The 19,842-nt window shown below is 37.6% G+C and overlaps 1 protein-coding gene across 6 annotated transcripts in view; it reads left to right on the top strand.

Moving 5' to 3' along the window:
• Window positions 1–19,144, top strand: part of LOC138757491 (kelch-like protein 5) — a 114,365-nt gene extending 95,221 nt beyond the window's left edge. For 4 of the 6 annotated variants that reach the window (XM_069924932.1, XM_069924930.1, XM_069924931.1 and 1 more), the window contains exons 10-12: window positions 4,437–4,649; window positions 7,251–7,422; window positions 13,651–19,144. In XM_069924932.1, coding sequence (XP_069781033.1) covers window positions 4,437–4,649; window positions 7,251–7,422; window positions 13,651–13,725 — 460 coding nt within the window. In that variant the 3' untranslated portion in view covers window positions 13,726–19,144. Of the gene's footprint in view, window positions 1–4,436; window positions 4,650–7,250; window positions 7,423–11,536; window positions 13,256–13,650 lie in introns of those variants that run through there. The other 2 variants (XM_069924934.1, XM_069924933.1) reach the window with 2 other exon arrangements.
• The last annotated feature ends 698 nt before the right edge of the window (window positions 19,145–19,842 follow it).

The following is a 19,842-nucleotide window of genomic DNA, read 5'->3' as shown; positions in this document are numbered from 1 at the left end:
TCAGACCATCTGGAAAAAATTCCTTGCCCAACACCTCAAGAATGCAATTCTTAAAAAACTTTACTGGATCAAAACCTTCTATATCTTCTGGAAGACCTACTATTTTTATGTTATTTCTTCGACCCTGATTTTCTAATAAATCAATCTTCTTCAATAATTCCTTCTTCTGGATCCCCCAATCCACGAACGAATCCTCCATTTTTTCTCTATTACGCTCCACTTGGTTCTTACATTCAAAAAAAGCTTCTTCAATCTTTTTAAAATTATCTTGTACAGTGTCCACTGATTTTATACATCTACTAACATCACTTTTAACTACATTAATATCTTGCTTCATATAGGTCATTTCTTCACATATAGTAGTCATTTTAGTTTTCATTTCTATAAATCCTTGAGTCATCTGAATAGACATCTGTATTGACATATTTTCCATTTGATGAGTAATCCCTTCCAAAATTGTGAACACAAAATCCAGTTCAAGTTCCATCACCTCCCTTTGAGGCCTACCTTCTGTTGTCTCAGTCCCCATTTTTTTCCTGTGTAAATTCCTGTAATGTTGATCTTTCTTCCTCCTCTAACATCAAAGGTCCTCTTTCAGTGCGGCTGTGGGTCTGGACGCCTGTCGACAGCGTGCCGACCTCGTCAGCCCGCCTCTGTTCGGGCTCCCCCACAGCCCACACCTTGTCCAGTAACTCCCGGACCCGCGACGCTCCGCGCATGCCCGGCAAAGTCATCAACCATGCAGGTGCATCTTCCGATGCTACACTGCGCACTCCTGGACCACCAAGCAGTATAGCGGGCTCGCGGGTCTGTCTTCACTCGGCCGATCTGCCCGTACCCCCGGGCTCACAGGGGCGTGAGTCAGGGCCGGCCGAGCCCGTCACTGAGCCTGTGCGATTGCGCGATCGGCGCCGGCGTAATACTCAACCAAGCAGGAGTTCTCTGAGGTTTGTGGACTCCAGTCAATGAAACCGTGGCTTCAACTTGGAAAGTAGACCTCAGTTCTTCAATACTTTTGTAAAGTAATTTCTTCTGCAATTGAGCTATTGATTTTTTCACGCTTGCAGCCATTGCAGTCCTCCAATATTCCAAAGTCTGTAAATATTATTTTTAACCACTTTTACAAATTTTAAATTCAGGTATTTAAAAGTCTAACTGGGGGAAGGTGGGATCACACATCTTCCCACTACGCCATCTTGACACGCCCCCCCCCCCCCCCCAATTTTATCAAACTTTTTGAACTACATTTTGTACATAAAGGTATAATATCCACTTTATATTATAAAATATTCAATTTTCTTAATTAATATCAAAACTGAATGGGAAAACGATCTTAATTTATCCTTCTCAGAGAAAGATTGGTTCACAATTCTAGGACTAATTAATAATTCTTCTCTGTGTAATAGACACAGTTTTATTCAATTTAAAGTAATACATAGAGTACACTTTTCTAGTCTTGAATTTATCCTAATATCAATCCATTCCGTGATAATGTAAAATTTTTGAAGCCTTTTTGATACACATGCTTTGGTCATGTCCTAAATTAGGAAAATTTTGGGCAGATATTTTTAAAACCTTTTCAGATATCTTCAGGATCAGTCTTGAACCCCATCCAAAGTAGGTTTTGAAGACAGTCTGTAATTTGATGCAACTACTCTACATGGGTATCTATTATACAATCCAAATCAGTGGGTGGAAAACACAAGCCTTCCAGTCATTTCCGGAGTTCTACAAGGATGCCCTCTCTCCTGTCTCTTCCTTTGCCAAGTCCATAATGCACTAAGGGGGTGAATTTAAGAAGAATGAGGATAGGGAAGGCACTTGGTTCAGAACCTTTCAATTTATGGACCTGGCATTTTGTCAATTATGGAAAGAACATAGTCATTAGGTATGAGATGCTGCAGGCGATGTTGTATGGGTATAGTCCACATCCCACAATAAAGATGCAATCATCAGAGATCCTTTCTGCTTCAGCTGGAGCTCAAAAATAAGTGAGCTCGCAGAACCTTGATGTATAAACCTCCAAATGTAGACAGTTTAAATGTAACCAACGTATTCTCCTTCTAATGGCTACCTTTGTGCAAGTGTGTCAAGTAAAAACGCAAAGCTGGAAAAACTCAGCAGGTCAAGCAGTGTCCTTTATATAGCAAAGGTAAAAATACATAGCAAATGTTTTGGGCTTGATCCCTTCATCAAGGTATGGAAAAATGTTGACAGGTGTGCAAACAAAAGAGTAAGGGCCTTTGCTATAATAAATGACACTGCTTGACTGCTGAGTTTCTCCAGCTTTGTGTTTTCACTTTAACCACAGTGTCGGCAGATTTTCGTGTTTTACTGCAGATGTGTATAAACTGAGGTCCTCCATCAGCCAGCTCCCCACCATGACTACCAGCCCCCCCACATCTCCATCGGGCACACAAAACTCAAAACGGTCAACCAGTTTACCTATCTCGGCTGCACCATTTCGACAACGAGATAGACAACAGACTCGCCAAGGCAAATAATGCCTTTGGAACACTACACAAAAGAGTCTGGAAAAACAATCAACTGAAAAACCTCACAAAGATTAGCGTATACAGAGCCATTGTCATACCCACACTCCTGTTCGGCTCCAAATCATGGGTCCTTTACCGGCATTACCTACGGCTCCTAGAACGCTTCCACCAGCTTTGTCTCCGCTCCATCCTCAACATTCATTGGAGCGACTTCATCTCCAACATCGAAGTACTTGAGATGGCAGAGGCCAACAGCATCAAATCCACGCTGCTGAAGATCAAACTGTGCTGGGTAGGTCACGTCTCCAGAATGGAGGACCATCACCTTCCCAAGATTGTGTTATATGGCGAGCTCTCCACTGGCCACCGAGACAGAGGTGCACCAAAGAAGAGATACAAGGACTGCCTAAAGAAATCTCTTGGTGCCTGCCACATTGACCACCGCCAGTGGGCTGATATCGCCTCAAACCGTGCATCTTGGCGCCTCACAGTTCGGCGGACAGCAACCTCCTTTGAAGAAGACCGCAGAGCCCACCTCACTGTCAAAAGACAAAGGAGGAAAAACCCAACACCCAACTCCAACCAACCAATTTTCCCTTGCAACCGCTGCAACCGTGTCTGCCTGTCCCGCATCGGACTTGTCAGCCACAAACGAGCCTGCAGTTGACGTGGACATTACCCCTCCATAAATCTTCGTCCGCGAAGCCAAGCCAAAGAAGTATAAACATGCAAGCATGTTATTTTTTAGAGTTCAAATTCTATCTAACCTTAGTGTTGCAAACCATGATCTCACCTAGTTATAGCACAGATGCCCTTCTCACACCATCTGCCCAACATAAAGTACTTTACACAGTAGAACATCCTTAATCACAAATTAATTAGGCACTGGTCAGGATGACCTGTCATTGCAGCCCCACAGGAAAAGAAAACAATCTAGTTGGGATGATAGCCTGAGCAGCCCATCAAAGTTGCTTGGCAGAATACCTCATTGCCAAAGCTTTCAAACTCTCTTGGCTGCTGGTGTGAAGCATCTATCCTATATGATTGGTATGTTGGCCACAACACATAATGTATATTATCGCCAAGGACACACATTGAGAAAAACATCAATTGCTGCTGGGAGACCATCAGTGCAATGAAATATGTTCTCGGAGGAAGGTTACAGGTTAGGGCTCTCTTGCCATTGCACAGATATTGGTTGAAATTGTCTTTAAACCAAATGAACTAATAGTTTTTGGTTGTAGATCTAGAAGGTCCAAATTGGCCTGTTTCCGTGCTGTAATTGTTATATGGTAAATAAATGATGGTTGATTATGTGCTAACTTTAAGTACTAGGAATAACATGAATTGTTTTAAAACTGCTGAATTGATTTGTTTTGTAAGAAAAAGTTATACATATACATATTTATTTTTGAAAATGGGAAATTTTGATATGTACATTTATGGAAAAAAAATCAAAAATAGAATATTTTTAAAATGCTGAATTGAATGTTCTGTACTTTTACATTTTTATGAAAAAAGTATTTAGTATATTTGAAAATAAAAAATAAAGTAATTTAGGTAATGTGGACTGAAACTGTCATTAACTGACTATTGAATTCTCTAAGTTAGCAATCTCAGATGCAAGTGTATAATTTTAATGTATGAGATTTACTGTAACTTTAACTTGGGTGAATCAATAACGTGAGGAAAATAATCATCCATGATTTTGAGTTTAATTTGCATCATGTAAGGTGACTTTATAAAATTGCACTTCAGGTCCTTTCAATGGTCAGAAAATTATGGGCTGTGCGTGTCCACTTTTTCATTTTGCGCTTGAAGGGTAAGGCTCCATGTACAAAGTGTGATTTTTGCAAAAAATAACCTTCCTCCCCCACCCATTAAGCAAAACCTCATGATGGATATTACGCCTAGGAATATTATATTTCAATTTGTTTTTAGATTGTATGCTGTTGGAGGTCGGGATGGAAGTTCTTGCCTTAAGTCTGTCGAATGTTTTGATCCTCACACCAATAAATGGACACCCTGTGCCCAGATGTCTAAAAGACGAGGTGGCGTTGGAGTTGCAACCTGGAATGGTTTCTTGTATGCCATTGGGGGCCATGATGCCCCAGCGTCTAACCTGACTTCAAGGTTGTCTGACTGTGTAGAGAGGTAAATTTAACTACTGTATTTATGTATGTGTAAAAATGTATATCATCCTATTTTAAACACCATCATAGAGAAAAGGCTCTGTAATTTTGGATATTCTCAACAACTCTGATTTTTTTCCTCAGAACAAAAGATATCAGTAAATTTCAGTCAGGCAATGGTTACAAGGTCTGCAAGGGGGATAAAGTTAAAAAAAAATGTGAATTCACTAAATTTGGAGATGCTTTGCAGAGATTATGTATAGCAGGGCTGAAAGTATTTTCTGATGTTTAATGGCTGTTAATCAGAAGAAGTTGTCAAGGTAGAAATTATTTCTCCATGATAAAGTTAAGATTCTGGAGACTTCAGGTGTACACTGAAGCACTGTAATTCAGAGAATCTGGTACAAAGATGATCTGATTGATTTTTCAGCATTTCATATTTTCCAGACATTACATTAAAATTCATAACGAGAAAATTAGGACACCTGCTGACCTCCAATCTGAACTCCTGTCATACTACGCTGCTGCCAAATATTGTTTAAAAAAAAAGCCTTAAAGTTTGAAAACTAAATCATTTCTTCATTACTTCTAACTTTAACTCTAATGTGGTGGATGAAAGTTTCAAGACTAATTTCCAATCTTACATAATTTAAGTAAGTAATTATGCAACCTATTAGTAGTGGCATGCGCCCAAAAGTCATAAATTCACATGGTTTTGCTCAGATAAATCAGCTGATCACGTTAATTCCCTAGCTATCCAATTTAAAAAGAAATATTTACAAAGGAATTAAGGAAGAGCAGGAAAGTGGAGTAATTTGGATAGCTCTTTTGGAGATCCAATGCCGGCACTCCATCACGCGAAATTGGCTCCTCCTCTGACGTATGATTCTAAGATTTTATAATCATAAATTGAATTCTCATTTGGAAAGAGAGCAACCTGCAGCATGCTACAAAATTAGACATTCTACAATTAGAACTGAGTTTTCCCTCTGAATTGTGAACAGAAAATAGTGAAAGTCTGAAGTTATAATCATCACAATTTGAAATGAATATCTCTAAAACTTCTGACGTAGAACTGCAATTTGTGTAGTGTACATAAATTATCAATTAACTGCCACAAGTCAAATTAGAATTTTTGGGTGTGCATAAAACTGAGATCAGTTTGTAATTGGCTTGCTCTACGTCTTGAATCTTCCAATAAACCTATCAAACAAGGGTAAAATTTACAAATCGCATGTTAAAAATAACTTCCATTTGTATATTTTGTGATTATGTTGCACAATTTTGTTTTGCTTAAAACTAAAATCACACCTCTCTTTAGAGATGCAAGCACCATCTATCGCAAAACAATGCAATGCTCCTTGTTCCCAGCTGAAAAATGTCATTGATAGTTCATTGCTGCAGAGCAGCTTAGTAACAACAGCATTATGTTGTTGAAGTTCAAATGACATTAACCTCATGAGAAATGAAGTTCTGTAGAGGCCTTTGGCCACTATTAGCAGTTTTGTTTCTTTGTTTGATATAGAATCTGACATCTTAATAGTCTTTGAAATCCCGAAAGGAAAGTGTTTATTTTTTTAACTTGAAGAAAAGCTCACTCATAGCTACAAAGATAAGAATTTCAATCGGTTGACTCATGCAGTTAGTTGTACAATAAAACCTCTGGTAGGAATTCAAGCAACCGGCAAAATAAATTTGAGGAAAATTTTAAAAATTAAAATAAATTAGAATAAGATAATAGGTAAAATAGGAGTGCCTTGGTCATGCTTTGCTCGTAGCTGCTGTTTGAGTGAAACAGCAATGATCCCACCCAGAGTGAAGGCCTGGTTAATGCTACTTGCCATGGGGTGACTCTCTGAAAGTGTCTCCTTATCCCTGCTTTGTAAGAGTCACCCTGGTCAGACGCTTTAACTGTAAACTTAGTGGGGGGGTGGGGGGGGGGCGGGGGAGGAATTACCTCTCATGTTATTGTTCATCTTTGGGCAGCTCTGTGGAGGGGAAGGAATCTGCAGATGCAGCGACAGTTAAATGTTTTTAAAGAATGTGACTGAAAATAAAGTAAAATCCTTTAAGGATTATATACTCATGTAAATGAAGTTTGTTCAGTATAAATACTATATTTTAATTTTGTGGTTTAAACAGTTTATATCAGTTAGGCATTGTAAAAGTAAGTCTCAAGCAATGGGAAAATACACTTATCTGGCATCTACCAATCTCCATAGGTGCCAGATACCAGGAGTTTTACTGTATGGTAAAGTTTTAATTGTTTCCTAAACTTTCAAGTTTAAATCAAAATTGAAAGGTCAATGTTTTTCCAACGTCCATTCTAATTAGTTATACTCCAAATAAATTTATTTTGCATTTCTGATATCAGGCTAACTTGGGGCTAATTTTAATACACTGTTTGAAGGAAAGTGATGGGAAGAATCATTGCATGCTATTGTCAAAGCAGGAGGTGAAACATTTCATCTTTCTGGATTCAATTTCAAGCTCTGACTAGATAAATCAATTTATATGTTGTAGTTCATGTTCATGACTTCATCTGAATATATAGTGTGTGATGTGAAAATATTTCTGAACTACCCAAAATATTTAAATCTAATTTAGTTACATTTTCTTGCAGATATGATCCAAAAACTGATACTTGGACAGCAGTGGCTCCAATGAGTATAAGCAGGGATGCAGTTGGTGTTTGTTTACTGGGTGATAGGCTGTATGCAGTAGGAGGATATGATGGACAGTCATATTTAAACATCGTGGAAGCCTATGATCCACAAACAAATGAGTGGATGCAGGTAAGGGTACTTGGGTATAAACCTATACTGATTTTCTTTTTAAACTTTCAACCATTTTTTTAAAACTTCTAAAATATTCTTCATTATTGCATTTAACAAAGATAGAACATTACTGTACAGTACAGGCCCTTCAGCCCACAATGTTGTACTGACCTAAATAAACTTCCCTACCTCACACCCATAACCCTCTATTTTTCTTGCATCCATGTGTCTATTTAAGAGTCTTTTAAATGTCCTTATTGTACCACCCTTGACCACCACCCTGGCAATATGGGGGAAATTTTGAATGATTTCTTTGCCTCGGATTTCACTAGGGAAAAAAATATTGAACCAGTTGAGGAAAAGAAAAATAGTGGGGAGGTCATGAAGCATATAAGGATAACCGAGGAGGTAGTGATGGCTGTGTTGAAAAAGATAAAGGTGGATAAATCTCCGGGACCAAGGACACACAGGGAGGCTAGTGGACAGATAGTGGGGCCATTAACAGAGATATTTAGGATGTCACTGGCCACGGGGGTAGTGCCAAAGGATTGGAGGGTGGCGCGTGTGGTTCCGCTGTTTAAGAAAGGGTCCAAATGTAATCCTGGGAATTATAGGCCCGTGAGTCATCTTTCTGGATTCAATTTCAAGCTCTGACTAGATAAATCAATTTATATGTTGTAGTTCATGTTCATGACTTCATCTGAATATATAGTGTGTGATGTGAAAATATTTCTGAACTACCCAAAATATTTAAATCTAATTTAGTTACATTTTCTTGCAGATATGATCCAAAAACTGATACTTGGACAGCAGTGGCTCCAATGAGTATAAGCAGGGATGCAGTTGGTTTTTGTTTACTGGGTGATAGGCTGTATGCAGTAGGAGGATAAGTTGATGGGCAAGTTGATGTAAAGTGTTCTGAGGGATGGTATTTACAATTATTTGGAGGTACAGGGATTGCTAGGGAGTAATCAGCATGGTTTTGTCAGGGGTAGATCATGCTTGACAAACCTGATTGAGTTTTTCGAGGGGGTTACAAAAAAGGTTGATGAAGGGAAAGCTGTGGATGTTGTCTATTTAGACTTTAGTAAAGCTTTAGTAAAGCTTTAGTAAAGTTCCCCACAGGAGGTTAGGAAAAAAGGTGGAGGCATTAGGTATAAATGAGGAGGTAGTGAAATGGATTCAGCAATGGTTGGATGGGAGGTGTCAGAGAGTAGTGGTAGAAAATTGTTTGACCATTTGGAGGCCGGTGACTAGTGGAGTTCCTCAGGGATCGGTCCTGGGTCCACTATTGTTCGTTATATATATATTAACGATCTGGAAGTAGGGGTGGAGAATTGGATAAGCAAGTTTGCGGATGATACAAAGATTGGTGGCGTTGTGGACGGTGAGGAAGATTACCGTAGATTAAAAGGTGATTCAGGAAGGCTGGAGGTGTGGGCTGAGAAATGGCTGATGGAATTTAATACAGATAAGTGTGAGGTGTTACATTTTGGAAAGGCAAATCTAAATAGGTCATATGCATTAAATGGTAGGCTATTGAGATGTGCAGAGCAACAAAGAGATTTAGGAGTTGTGGTAAATAGTACCCTCAAGGCTGATACTCAGGTAGATGGTGTGGTGAAGAAGGCATTTGGAATGTTGGCCTTCATAAATCGAAGTATTGAATTCAAGAGTAGGGAGGTTATGATGAAATTGTACAAGGCATTGGTGAGGCCAAATTTGGAGTACTGTGTACAGTTTTGGTCACCAAATTATAGGAAAGATATAAACAAAATAGAGAGAGTACAGAGAAGGTTCATGAGAATGTTGACAGGATTTCAAGGTTTGAGTTACAGGGAAAGGTTGTGCAGACTGGGGCTTTTTTCTCTGGAGCATAGAAGATTGAGAGGGGACTTGATAGAGGTGTTTAAGATTTTAAAAGGGACAGACAGATAAACGTGGATAGGCTTTTTCAATTAAGAGTGGGGGAGATTCAAACTAGAGGGCATGGTTAAAGATTGAAGGGGGGAAATTATAAGGGGAACATGAGGGGAAATTTCTTTACGCAAAGGGTGGTAGGGATGTGGAATGAGCTTTCGACAGACGTGGTCGAGGCGGGATGATTGGTTACATTTAAGGAAAGACTGGATAGTTACATGGATAGGAGAGGACTGGAGGGGTATGGACCGGGTGCTGGTCAGTAGGACTAGGAGGGTGGGGATTTGTTACAGCATGGACTAGTAGGGCCGAACTGGCCTGTTCTGTGCTGTAAGTGGTTATAAGGTTATATGATAATATCCTGGCACCTACTAGTCTTCGTGTGTTTAAAAAAAAATTATGTCTCTGATGTCTTCCCTAAACTTTCCTCCTCTCATTTTGTACACATGCCCCATGGTATTTCCTAGTCTCATCCTAGGAAGAAAAGGTGGCTCTCAAAACCTTGTAGGCTTCTTTTAAGTCACCTCTCATCCTTCTACGCTTCAAAGAGAAAAATCCCCACCTCTGTTAACCTTGCCTCATAAGACGTGTTCTCCACTCCAGGAAACATCCTGGTAAATCTCTTCTGCACCCGTTCCATTGCTTTCACATTCTTCCTGTAATGAGGTGACCAGGTGAACACATTATTTCAAGTGTGGTCTAACCAGAGTTTTGTAGAGCTGCAACATTACCTCACGATTTCTGAATCCAATCTCTCAATTAATAAAGGCCAGTATACCAGAAGCCTTCTTAACTACCCAATCAGCCTGCACATCAACCTTGAAAGATTTATGGATTTGGACACCAAGATCCCTCTATTCTTCCACAGTGAGGAATCCTGCCACTTACTCTGCCTTCAAGTTTGACTCTCCAAAATGCATCACTTCACACTGCATTCTATCTATATACTGTGGTAATCTACAACAACCTTCTAAACAATTCATGCATTTTTCTATTTTTTATTTTTTTTAAATTTAGAAATACAGCACGGTAAGGGCCTTTCCAGCCCAAAGTTCGCACCACCCAAATACACATGTCACCAACTACCCTACCAAACCCGCACATCTTTGGAATGTGGGAGGAAGCCAGAGCACCTGGAGGAAACTCCGCACACATGGGGAGAATGTACAAACTCTTTACAGACAGCACTGGATTCAAACCCAGGTCGCTGGTGCTGTAATAACATTGTGCTAACCACTACACTAACCATGCCACCCAATTTAAAAAAAAATTGCATTTAACATTTTTTTTACTTACAGCGGCAGATTTGAACATGGGTTGCTGGCAGTGTAATAGCATTGCGCTAACTCTGCTGTCTGTTTTATTTATTTCAACTACTTTATTTCTCAAAATAATGATGTTTTTTCAAAGTAATGTATCAAATTAATAATTCCATCCCTGCTGTTAGATTAAATCCTCAATAAAAACGGAAAATGTAGGAAACGCCCAACAGGTCAGCCAGCAGCTGTTGAGGTCAAATAACAGGATGAAGTTTAAGGGACAGACCATAAACTTATTCTTTTACAGCCACAGATGGTGACTAAAATGCCAGGGACAGTAAATTAATGTTGGTCCCAAAAATATAAAAAGCAGTAGCTTGCTGAGAATATTCATCATGGGCAACAAATTTGAACCTTTTCTTGAATTTAGTAATTCATCTACATTGACATTACCAACTACTGACATCAATCACCTCATTCTACTGAATAAATTAACAACTTCTTAAAAATATTTTATTTGCAGTTTTAAGATATATAACATTATATAATTAAATGAACACTCACCCCACCAAACCTCCCTTGTCCACCCCACTAACACCCTCCCTCCTCCCCTACCCACCTACAAAGAAAAAAAGGAGGAGATCATCACTAAATCAGTCATAATCAACTTTTTAGCTGTGGAAACTGAGACAGCCACAGAATATTATGCCTCATTGGTTGTGAAGCCATTTTTATTGCACAATATATTCAAACCCAAATATTCTCCATTTTGTAATGATGTTATTCAATTTATGCAAGAATAATGCTGATGTACGATGCTCAAATAAAATCTGCAAATTAAGAGGATTGACGAGATTACACTTTAAACCGCCAAAATTATTGACTAATTTTATTTGTCATACATTCACAACTACTCTTAGTGAGTTAAAGTACTTTGTGTTTTTTTTAAACAGGTTGCACCATTGTGCCTTGGAAGAGCTGGAGCATGTGTGGTCACTGTTAAACTCTAATTCCTTTTTGAAAAACAGTGTATACATTTTATATTTAACCATTCTGCAGGTATATATAAAATTGTATGACAACACTTGAGCTTTACTTGAAGATTTTAAAAAAAACACTGAAAATTGAACAAATTCACACCATTCAACCACCATGAAACTGTGCAGAGATTACCATTCCTTTGATTTGTTTTGGATAGGAAGTAACAAATTTCAATTGATATGAATTTAAAGAATGTCCAAAATTATCACATGAACAATGGGTGAGGCTCAAATATTATTTTGAAATTCTTATTATTTTGAAATTGAGCAGTGGAGCAGTCCACTGCTCAAATGTTTTATTAAACAAAAGCTAGTTAGTTTAGAAGAATTTTGCTTAAGGAATCAAGCTCTATTATAATTTTATAATCATTATTTTGTAGCTTTTATTATACTCTTGTGCCATCAATTCTTTAAATTCTCAAATGTTGCATCTATTTTACAGTTCTATTCACTAACCAGTTTTTGATGGTGCACTGTACAAATTCTAGAATTTTAATTTATTTTCTTTGAATAATTTGGATTTTATTTCTATCAGAATGAATATACTAGGTGATGTAACCATGAAGGAAATGCTAAATCTAAAAACCCAATCCAGGCTGACTGAATACATACCATAAAGCTAATTTTCCACTTTTGCACATCCAGTAAGTGACACATCAGAAACTAAAATTGGAATATTGGAATTAGATGATGCATCTAGCCTCTCTCATTTTCCATCAATTGATTTTACTGGATTAAGGGTGAGATAATGGCACCAGATAGTTGAATAAACATTATAGCATTGCTGTCCGTCATGAATGAAAAAGTGGAAAATTATCCCTTTATTGTAATTAGTTGGTCTTGTCTAAATGAAATTCAGGAGTTGTATATCCTTTCAGATCAACCATATTCTAAATGTATTTTTTTTTCTTTTAAACCAAATTGCCATTTTTAAAGTAAAAGCATACACATATTTAATATGCAATACATTGAAGACATTCTAAAAACTTTGTAGGTACATTCCAAGTTTCCTGCTCCTTTGTAGTACGGACTGTGTTCAGTTATATATTTTCATGTTCTCAAATAAGCCATGAACTGACCAAATGATATTATGTTCTTGTATGTTGTGATTGTTTCAACCACCAAAAATATCTGGAAGGCATTGCCTTTTGCATGAGCCATGAGATACAATCCATATTTTTCTTAACCTCAGTCAACAACTTTTTTTGTCTTAGAATTTTTGTTTTTGTTACAAAAGAGAGTATAGCCTTGAAATTATAACTTTTAGCACAAGTTGTCCATAAGTGCACGTGATCCAAAAATTTACCAACCTGGGGTTGGTAAATTTGTGCCTATGAAAAGGGACATCCTGCAGACTGAGAGCTGTCTGAGCAACTTCAGAACTTGAAACAGGTTACACAAAAGCCTTCCAAAGTTATGAGTATGCTTGTACTGATAGGAAGTGTTTCTCCAGCATTTATCTGTTGAGATATTCATTCCATGAGTACCTTAGCACTGCAGGGAGCACTAAATTGGTAATTTTTTGGGGTTAGACACAGCAAGTGTCAATTATTTCAGCAAAATTATACACATATGCTCTCTCTGAGAAATGTTCAGAAGCATTCAAATAAAAACATCAGAAATTGTAACATTTTTCAGTAAAATTGCCTTTTCTGTTTAGCCAGTATGGAATTCCAAATCCTTGCACCATGTTGGAAACTTTTTGGTGCACTTGACTGAGGGAAAACTGTTCCCTTTGAGCTGAGACTAAACAGATGTCTTTGGAGATTAGATTGGTGAGCATCAGAGTGCGATAATTGAGGGAGCCATCTGTGATAACTGCCTTGGGGCATGACTGAGTGTGCTGACCAGGAGGCTTAGGTTGGAGGTGACATGATGCCCACATTGGTTCACATCAGGTGAGCTCTTGGGAGACTGATTAGACAATGGTTCAACTATCTCCAACGACTACTCAAATTTCAGACCCAACGCTGACGTGGCAGATTGAGCATAATCTTAAGTGTCAGGTTCTTCCTTTTTCTCCTCAGAATCAGCCCTGTACAACTTCTGAGAAGGACCCTGGAATCAAAAGTGTGAGTTGCTGGCACATACCTCTCCTGTGAAGGAGAGATGAGCTGTTGCATGCCGTTTCTGTACTCCTACAATAAAGTAGGCATGAGTAGGTTCTCTGTGACAGATTTGTCACCAGGAAAAGTGTCGTAGTCTACTGGCTGAACATATCTGCTGCATTCAGTGTGGCAGGTTTGACAATGTACTAATTATCTAATTATGCACTGTATCTACTTTTTCATGAATGGATTGCAGTTATAGCCCTTATCTGAGTCTTAGCATCCCTTGTGCCAATTTCTGGTGGTGCGGTGTAAGACACAGTGATCTGACGTTGTCATCGTTATTTCCTCCAGAGTCCCTTTCTGTTCTTGCTCTTTCTACTCTCCTGGGAATGACGTATCCCAAGAATTTGAAAAACAAAACAGAAAAGAGTTTGTAATCATGACCAAAACATCTTTTATGGTGATGCAGCAATGAAGATGGTAATGGGAATGTTAGTTGTGAAATCAAAGGGAGAATACATTGATCACAATAAAACATTGCCAGTGGGCATATTTGACAACCTAAGCTGGTTTGGGATTTGGCGCATCGCTTACCCATGAAAGAAAAGCTATGGTGGACATTGATTGACCTTTTCATGTTCCTACATTTGAAACCTATGAGGAATGTAGAGGGTAGAATAGCAGTGGAAGAGCAAGGTCGAAGGATTTTATACGGTTGAGGGGTTTTGTCAGAAGGTGTTTTTGGAATCATGGTTGGTGTGATTAATGGTTCATGTATGGCAAATTGTGATTTTTAAAAAATTCTTTGGGATAGGGATTCTCACAACAGTTGCTGCCGCCTGCCAATCTCCTTGAATGGTTTGCTTACTTTTCAATCATTAGAAAACCTATTTGTTTTTATTTGAGTGACCCAGTAGTGGGATTGTTGATATTTTTCCAGGTATTAACTTCAGGCCAATTTATATTAAGATGCACCATATTTGAAAAAATAAATATTTACTGTATTCTCAAAAAGGTTCTGTAGTAGTTGCAAAATTGACCAGAAAGCTCAATGATCAGGAAGGTAAATTGTTAATTCTGGAGTACCAAATAAAGAATGAATGTTGATGTTGCATACAGAAATATACTGGATTATAGAAAAGAAAGCATCCAAGAGTTCCCCAGTAGTTAGTAGAATTGAGAGAACTTTGCGAGTGGCTATTTATACAACCTGTCATTAGCACTGTTTTTGAATTTGATACAGTATATATTTGTGGCCTATATATTGGTAGCTCCCTACAGTTCTTATTAAACTCTGCTATTAAACAGTGGTAATGCTGGACAAATTATACGAATAATCACTTAAATTATCTCAATTCTATTGACTACTGGAGAACTCTTTAATGCTTTCTTTTCCATAATCCAGCACTTTTCTATATGTATCATGAAGAAAAGCAGGATCAATACAAATGCATCCAGAAGAAGAGTTAATTTGATGAAGTAAAAAAATCGAATTATTGGGAGTCAGTTTTAGTGTGGCTTTTGTGATGACGGTCAGAAGTCCCACTCTTGAAAGAATAAGTTGAAGAGACACATCAGCCCAGTGCTGATGGCAAAGATACATTATCTATGTGGTAAACTAAAGCCCTGTCTGGCTGTCCTAACTCTTCCAGACTTCTGTCTGTGACATTATGGCAAAAAAAAACAGAGAGTTCTCCCATAATCCAAATAAACAATGCTCTCACAACCAAAACTGCCAAAAACAGATTAATGAATAATGTGTTTCAATCTCATTTGTTGGGCTTTAGTGTAAGCAAAATAATACTATATTTGGTTATCTATCTATTGACATTACACTTCAAAATATTTCCATGCAGTGATTCATAAACCATAACAAATAACTGAAGGCAAAAGATTACAAATTAAATTTCTAGTGTTCATTTTTCAATGTAATGCTCAGATTTACAATTAATTCTTGTTGTTCATTAAGTATTGTCAACAATTATGGCCAATCAATTTATATATAAGAAAACCTGCTGTCGTTTGAAATTGTTTTCACACCAAATATACTCATTGTGTCAGAACAATTGTTTCCTCGGTACCCATTTGTAAGTTTTGGATCCCTAATAACTTTGATAAATATATATAATGTATATTATTACTATAAAATATGTGGGATAGCATCTATTGCTGAGCCATTTTGTGTTTAGAGGGTGTCATGGTATTATGATTCATATTCAATATCCAAGAAACTGTTATATGTGCAGTTACTTATCTGTCCTCTTCAATTGTTCACTTCACAACAATCAAGCAATTACAAAGTATTTCACGCTTCAGCCAATTGAAGACAACTGTCACCTGAGAGCATGTTTTATTACACTATTTTAAAGTCCACCTGACCTTGAAGGAATCTGGTGTAATAGATGCAGTCAGTGATATGGTGGATAATCTCAACATACTAGATTATGTGCTTTTGAGCTTCTAACCCCTCATCCACTCCAACTTTTTAATATCCTGCATCTCTAACTGTTCCCTGCTGGGATGTGTTCCACCTTCAAATCTTCAAAAACTGAAAATAAAGACTGAAAATGCCAGAAATATTCCAGCAGTTGGAAAGCATTTAAAGAGAGAAGACCCTAATTTCCACATTCCCCATACTAGCCTCTGCAACTTCTAATGTCTCCAATGTGATGCCATCATCAGACACAATTTCCCTTCCCCTGCCGTTTTCAAAATACTCTTGTTCATGAATACATCTCTAACAATAACCATTCACCTTGCAACAGCTTCTCCAGAACCACAGAATAAACAGCACGTGTACTTTTGCTGCCTTTCTCATCCTCCTCCCCAATCCCATTTCCATAAAGGGCTCCAAACACTCTTTCAACTAGGTGAAGCTGTAATTTATTGCAACCAGTTGTAAATTAGTTGACCATATTTTCATTCCGTCTAGAAGATTGACCCTGGGTATCTGGTCACCTATCACTTTAATTCTATATCCTACAACTCTCTCTCACTCTCTCTCTCTCTCTCTCTCTCTCTCTCTCTCTCTCTCTTTTTACTTTTTGATTACAAATTTCCACTATCACCATTGTTTTGCTTTCTCCATAAATCTGTGATCATACAAAAAGATCTACATTGGCTCCTATTGAAAATTTTTCAACTTGGGTTCATATTTATGCATGACCTGAAATATACTTGGCAATTTCTTCCAATCTTACAAATGTATTTTCTGTTCCTACCTGTTGTCATCCTCAGTTTTCATTGACTGACCCTTAGCCATCAGATGCCAAACCAATAAACTCTGAACTTGTGAACTAAACCTTTCCCCTTCTTTCTCCTCGAGTTCATCTTAATTTCTTTAGAATCTACCTCTTTTGCAAAGATGTTGAGTGGTGGTCCTGATGTCTTTTCAAGGTGTGCAGCATAGTGAGTAGGTTGAAAAGCAATCTAACTTTGCCTTGAATGATGGTTCAGGATTACCACTACAAATAAATCCTTCCTCGATGCGTTCATAAAATTTCCCTGCCTTACATTGCACATTTGTACTACTTCCAACTTGTGCTTCCTCTCCTCACCACGCCCTCACAAGTCTGATACTACAGTCGAGTAATGTGCTGCCTCCAAACCTTTTGTATTCTGCAGCAGGCCACCATTAAACCATATCTTCAGGATTTTCACCTCTCTGCCACTTTGGAATCTGCTCACTGAAAGGTAAAGGTTCCATTATTGTCATATTTAGAATGTAACATGCATGAAATTCTTTAACTTTGTCAAACTTAAGGAAGACAGAGAGTTTCCCCTTTGTCCAGCGCCTCTCACAGAAATGAGGCCCCAGCGAGGAATAAGCTCACAACCCCTGGTTTACAAGACCAGTGCTCTAACCACTGAGCTTTCGGAGCCCCTCCGATAATAAGGATATTATAGAAATGTTCCAGCAAGAAGATAAACAAAAGAATAATAAAGAAAAATTGAAGTATAATAGAAATGGAAAGATTGGTAGAAATTACGAGAAGTGAACAAGAAGTTGGATTGAGAAAAATGCAAGTGTAAAAGGATGGAGGTAAGCAAGTATAGCAAATGGAGCAGAGGAGAAGGTATGATATAGTTGACTGTGAACAGGAGAAACACAAAACCTAGAAGTACTTGTTCAGAGTTGCTGAATTTCGATTAGTCAGTGTTACAGAGGAACATGGTAAAAATCTTTCGCTGGGCCTCTTGTTTGCTTTCACACTCACTTACCCTTATAGCTCTCACCAACTGTTTCAATTCATTTCAGTTGGTTTCCTATAGAATACATGAGAAATATATAGGGTGATAGTATTCCTCAGAATTTTTAGAATCATAATGGAATAAAAGGAACTGAATTTCCAGATAAAAGATTAAGGGATGGCTTAAAAAATAACCACAGTAGTTCAAAATGAAGGAGAAAATTTAAAGACTGGCTTGCTTCAATGGCAAATAAAAGAACCTTTGTATTAAGGCTATAATCAAACTATGGTGTCTCACTGTAATGTATTATCTGTTCAATATCTATGAAGAGTAAGATTAATGGAAACTCAAGATCAATGGCTTCACACTTTAAAAGTATATAATGTACTCTTTACTCATTGTACTTGTTAAGTTAAAGATGTTGTTTTAAAACATAATTGTTGATTGTGGATTCAAATAATATCACTTCCATTCTTTTACATTTAGAATTTGAATTTTTTTTTAATTTTAAATTTAGACATACAGCACAGCAACTGGCTCTTCCAGCCCACGAGCCTGTGCTGTAACCTACCACTCCAATACATTTTTGAAGGGTGGGTGGAAACCGGAGCACCCAGGGAAAACCCACTCAGACATGGGGAAAACATACAAACTCCTAACAGACAGTGTGGGATTCTTGTTCAAAAGTATAATTAATTCTATTAGTATTAAGCAATTTTTGAATAATGGTTTAGATAGTAAAATACCAGTGTAGTGGTATGATGTTTGGGAAACATCTTGGAAAAATGAACTTTTTTTTTGTATTTATTTGAATTGCTTTGGTACAAAAATTACAAGTTAATATGGTGAAACAGATGTATATTGATGAGACAAAAATCTCTTTATATAATATATGGTGTTGAATGTATTATTAGCTCTGGGTTGGCAGTATCTGAAACTGCATACATATTTTTCATAGTTGGATCTGCTTAGTGAAAATGTGTAATGCAAAATATTTGTTACATTCAGTTTTAAATCCGTAGAAAAGAATGGTATGTTAAAAGTACATTCCTTTGGAAGATAATAAGCATGGTTTGCCTTAAGATCGGTCAACTATTTAAAATATTAACATGCACTACATTATTTTGGAAAGGAAGTGACTGTAAAATTCAGGACAAGCATCAGACATAAATCTCAGGAAGAGCTATTTGTACACATGTTCTTGGAGGAATCTATCTGTTATGTGGAATGTTAAACATGTTTAAAGGATATGAATAAATTTAATTATTAGCCACAAAAATGTTTGTATTTTATTTTGACATATTATTGAAGCTTTTTGGGATTCGGTAATCTCACAATTTATTTATTGTAATAAGAAATTATAAGAAATGTATATTAATCATTTGTGTGAGGTTGCCTGTCTCTTGTATTAATACAGAAACTATGAGGCAGTCTGACGGAGCATCCATACGTTTTGTGTGTTTAAATTGGGTAACAAGTTTACAACACTTCACAATTCCCTAGATTTTCTTCGTATTTTCAGCATGGAGAAAAGCACTTCAGAATAATGAGGAACATCATAATAGATAATATTTTCATTTATTCCATCATTCCAGACAAATAGAAAGAAAAATGTTATTAAAGGGAGCAGTTCATTGTCAGAGTGGAAAGGCTTTGGCTCAAAGAGCTTTGGTAATTAGGGGCTGAGGTGGTGGTGCAGGAGTTGAAGTAAGAAAGAGCCACCCAGTTCAAGGAACAATAAGTATTCAGCAGGTTGGCACAGGTAAAGATATTTTTTTTTCCTTTAGTCAAAAGCAGTGGGAATAGCAAACAAGGCAGGGACATTTTCTCTTGCAGAATGTGGGTCATCGGAGGCCAGCAGTATTTCTTGACGACTTCATCTGTGAGAAATACATCTGGTCATAGCTCCTGACAAAGATGAACTCCAAATCATTTGGGAGGCAGAGGGAGTGATAGACAGGAGTCCTAGGAACACTA

The sequence above is a fragment of the Narcine bancroftii genome, chromosome 3 (genome assembly GCF_036971445.1).
Source record: "Narcine bancroftii isolate sNarBan1 chromosome 3, sNarBan1.hap1, whole genome shotgun sequence".
Lineage (NCBI taxonomy): Eukaryota > Metazoa > Chordata > Chondrichthyes > Torpediniformes > Narcinidae > Narcine > Narcine bancroftii.
This window is presented reverse-complemented; position numbering and strand designations above follow the sequence as displayed.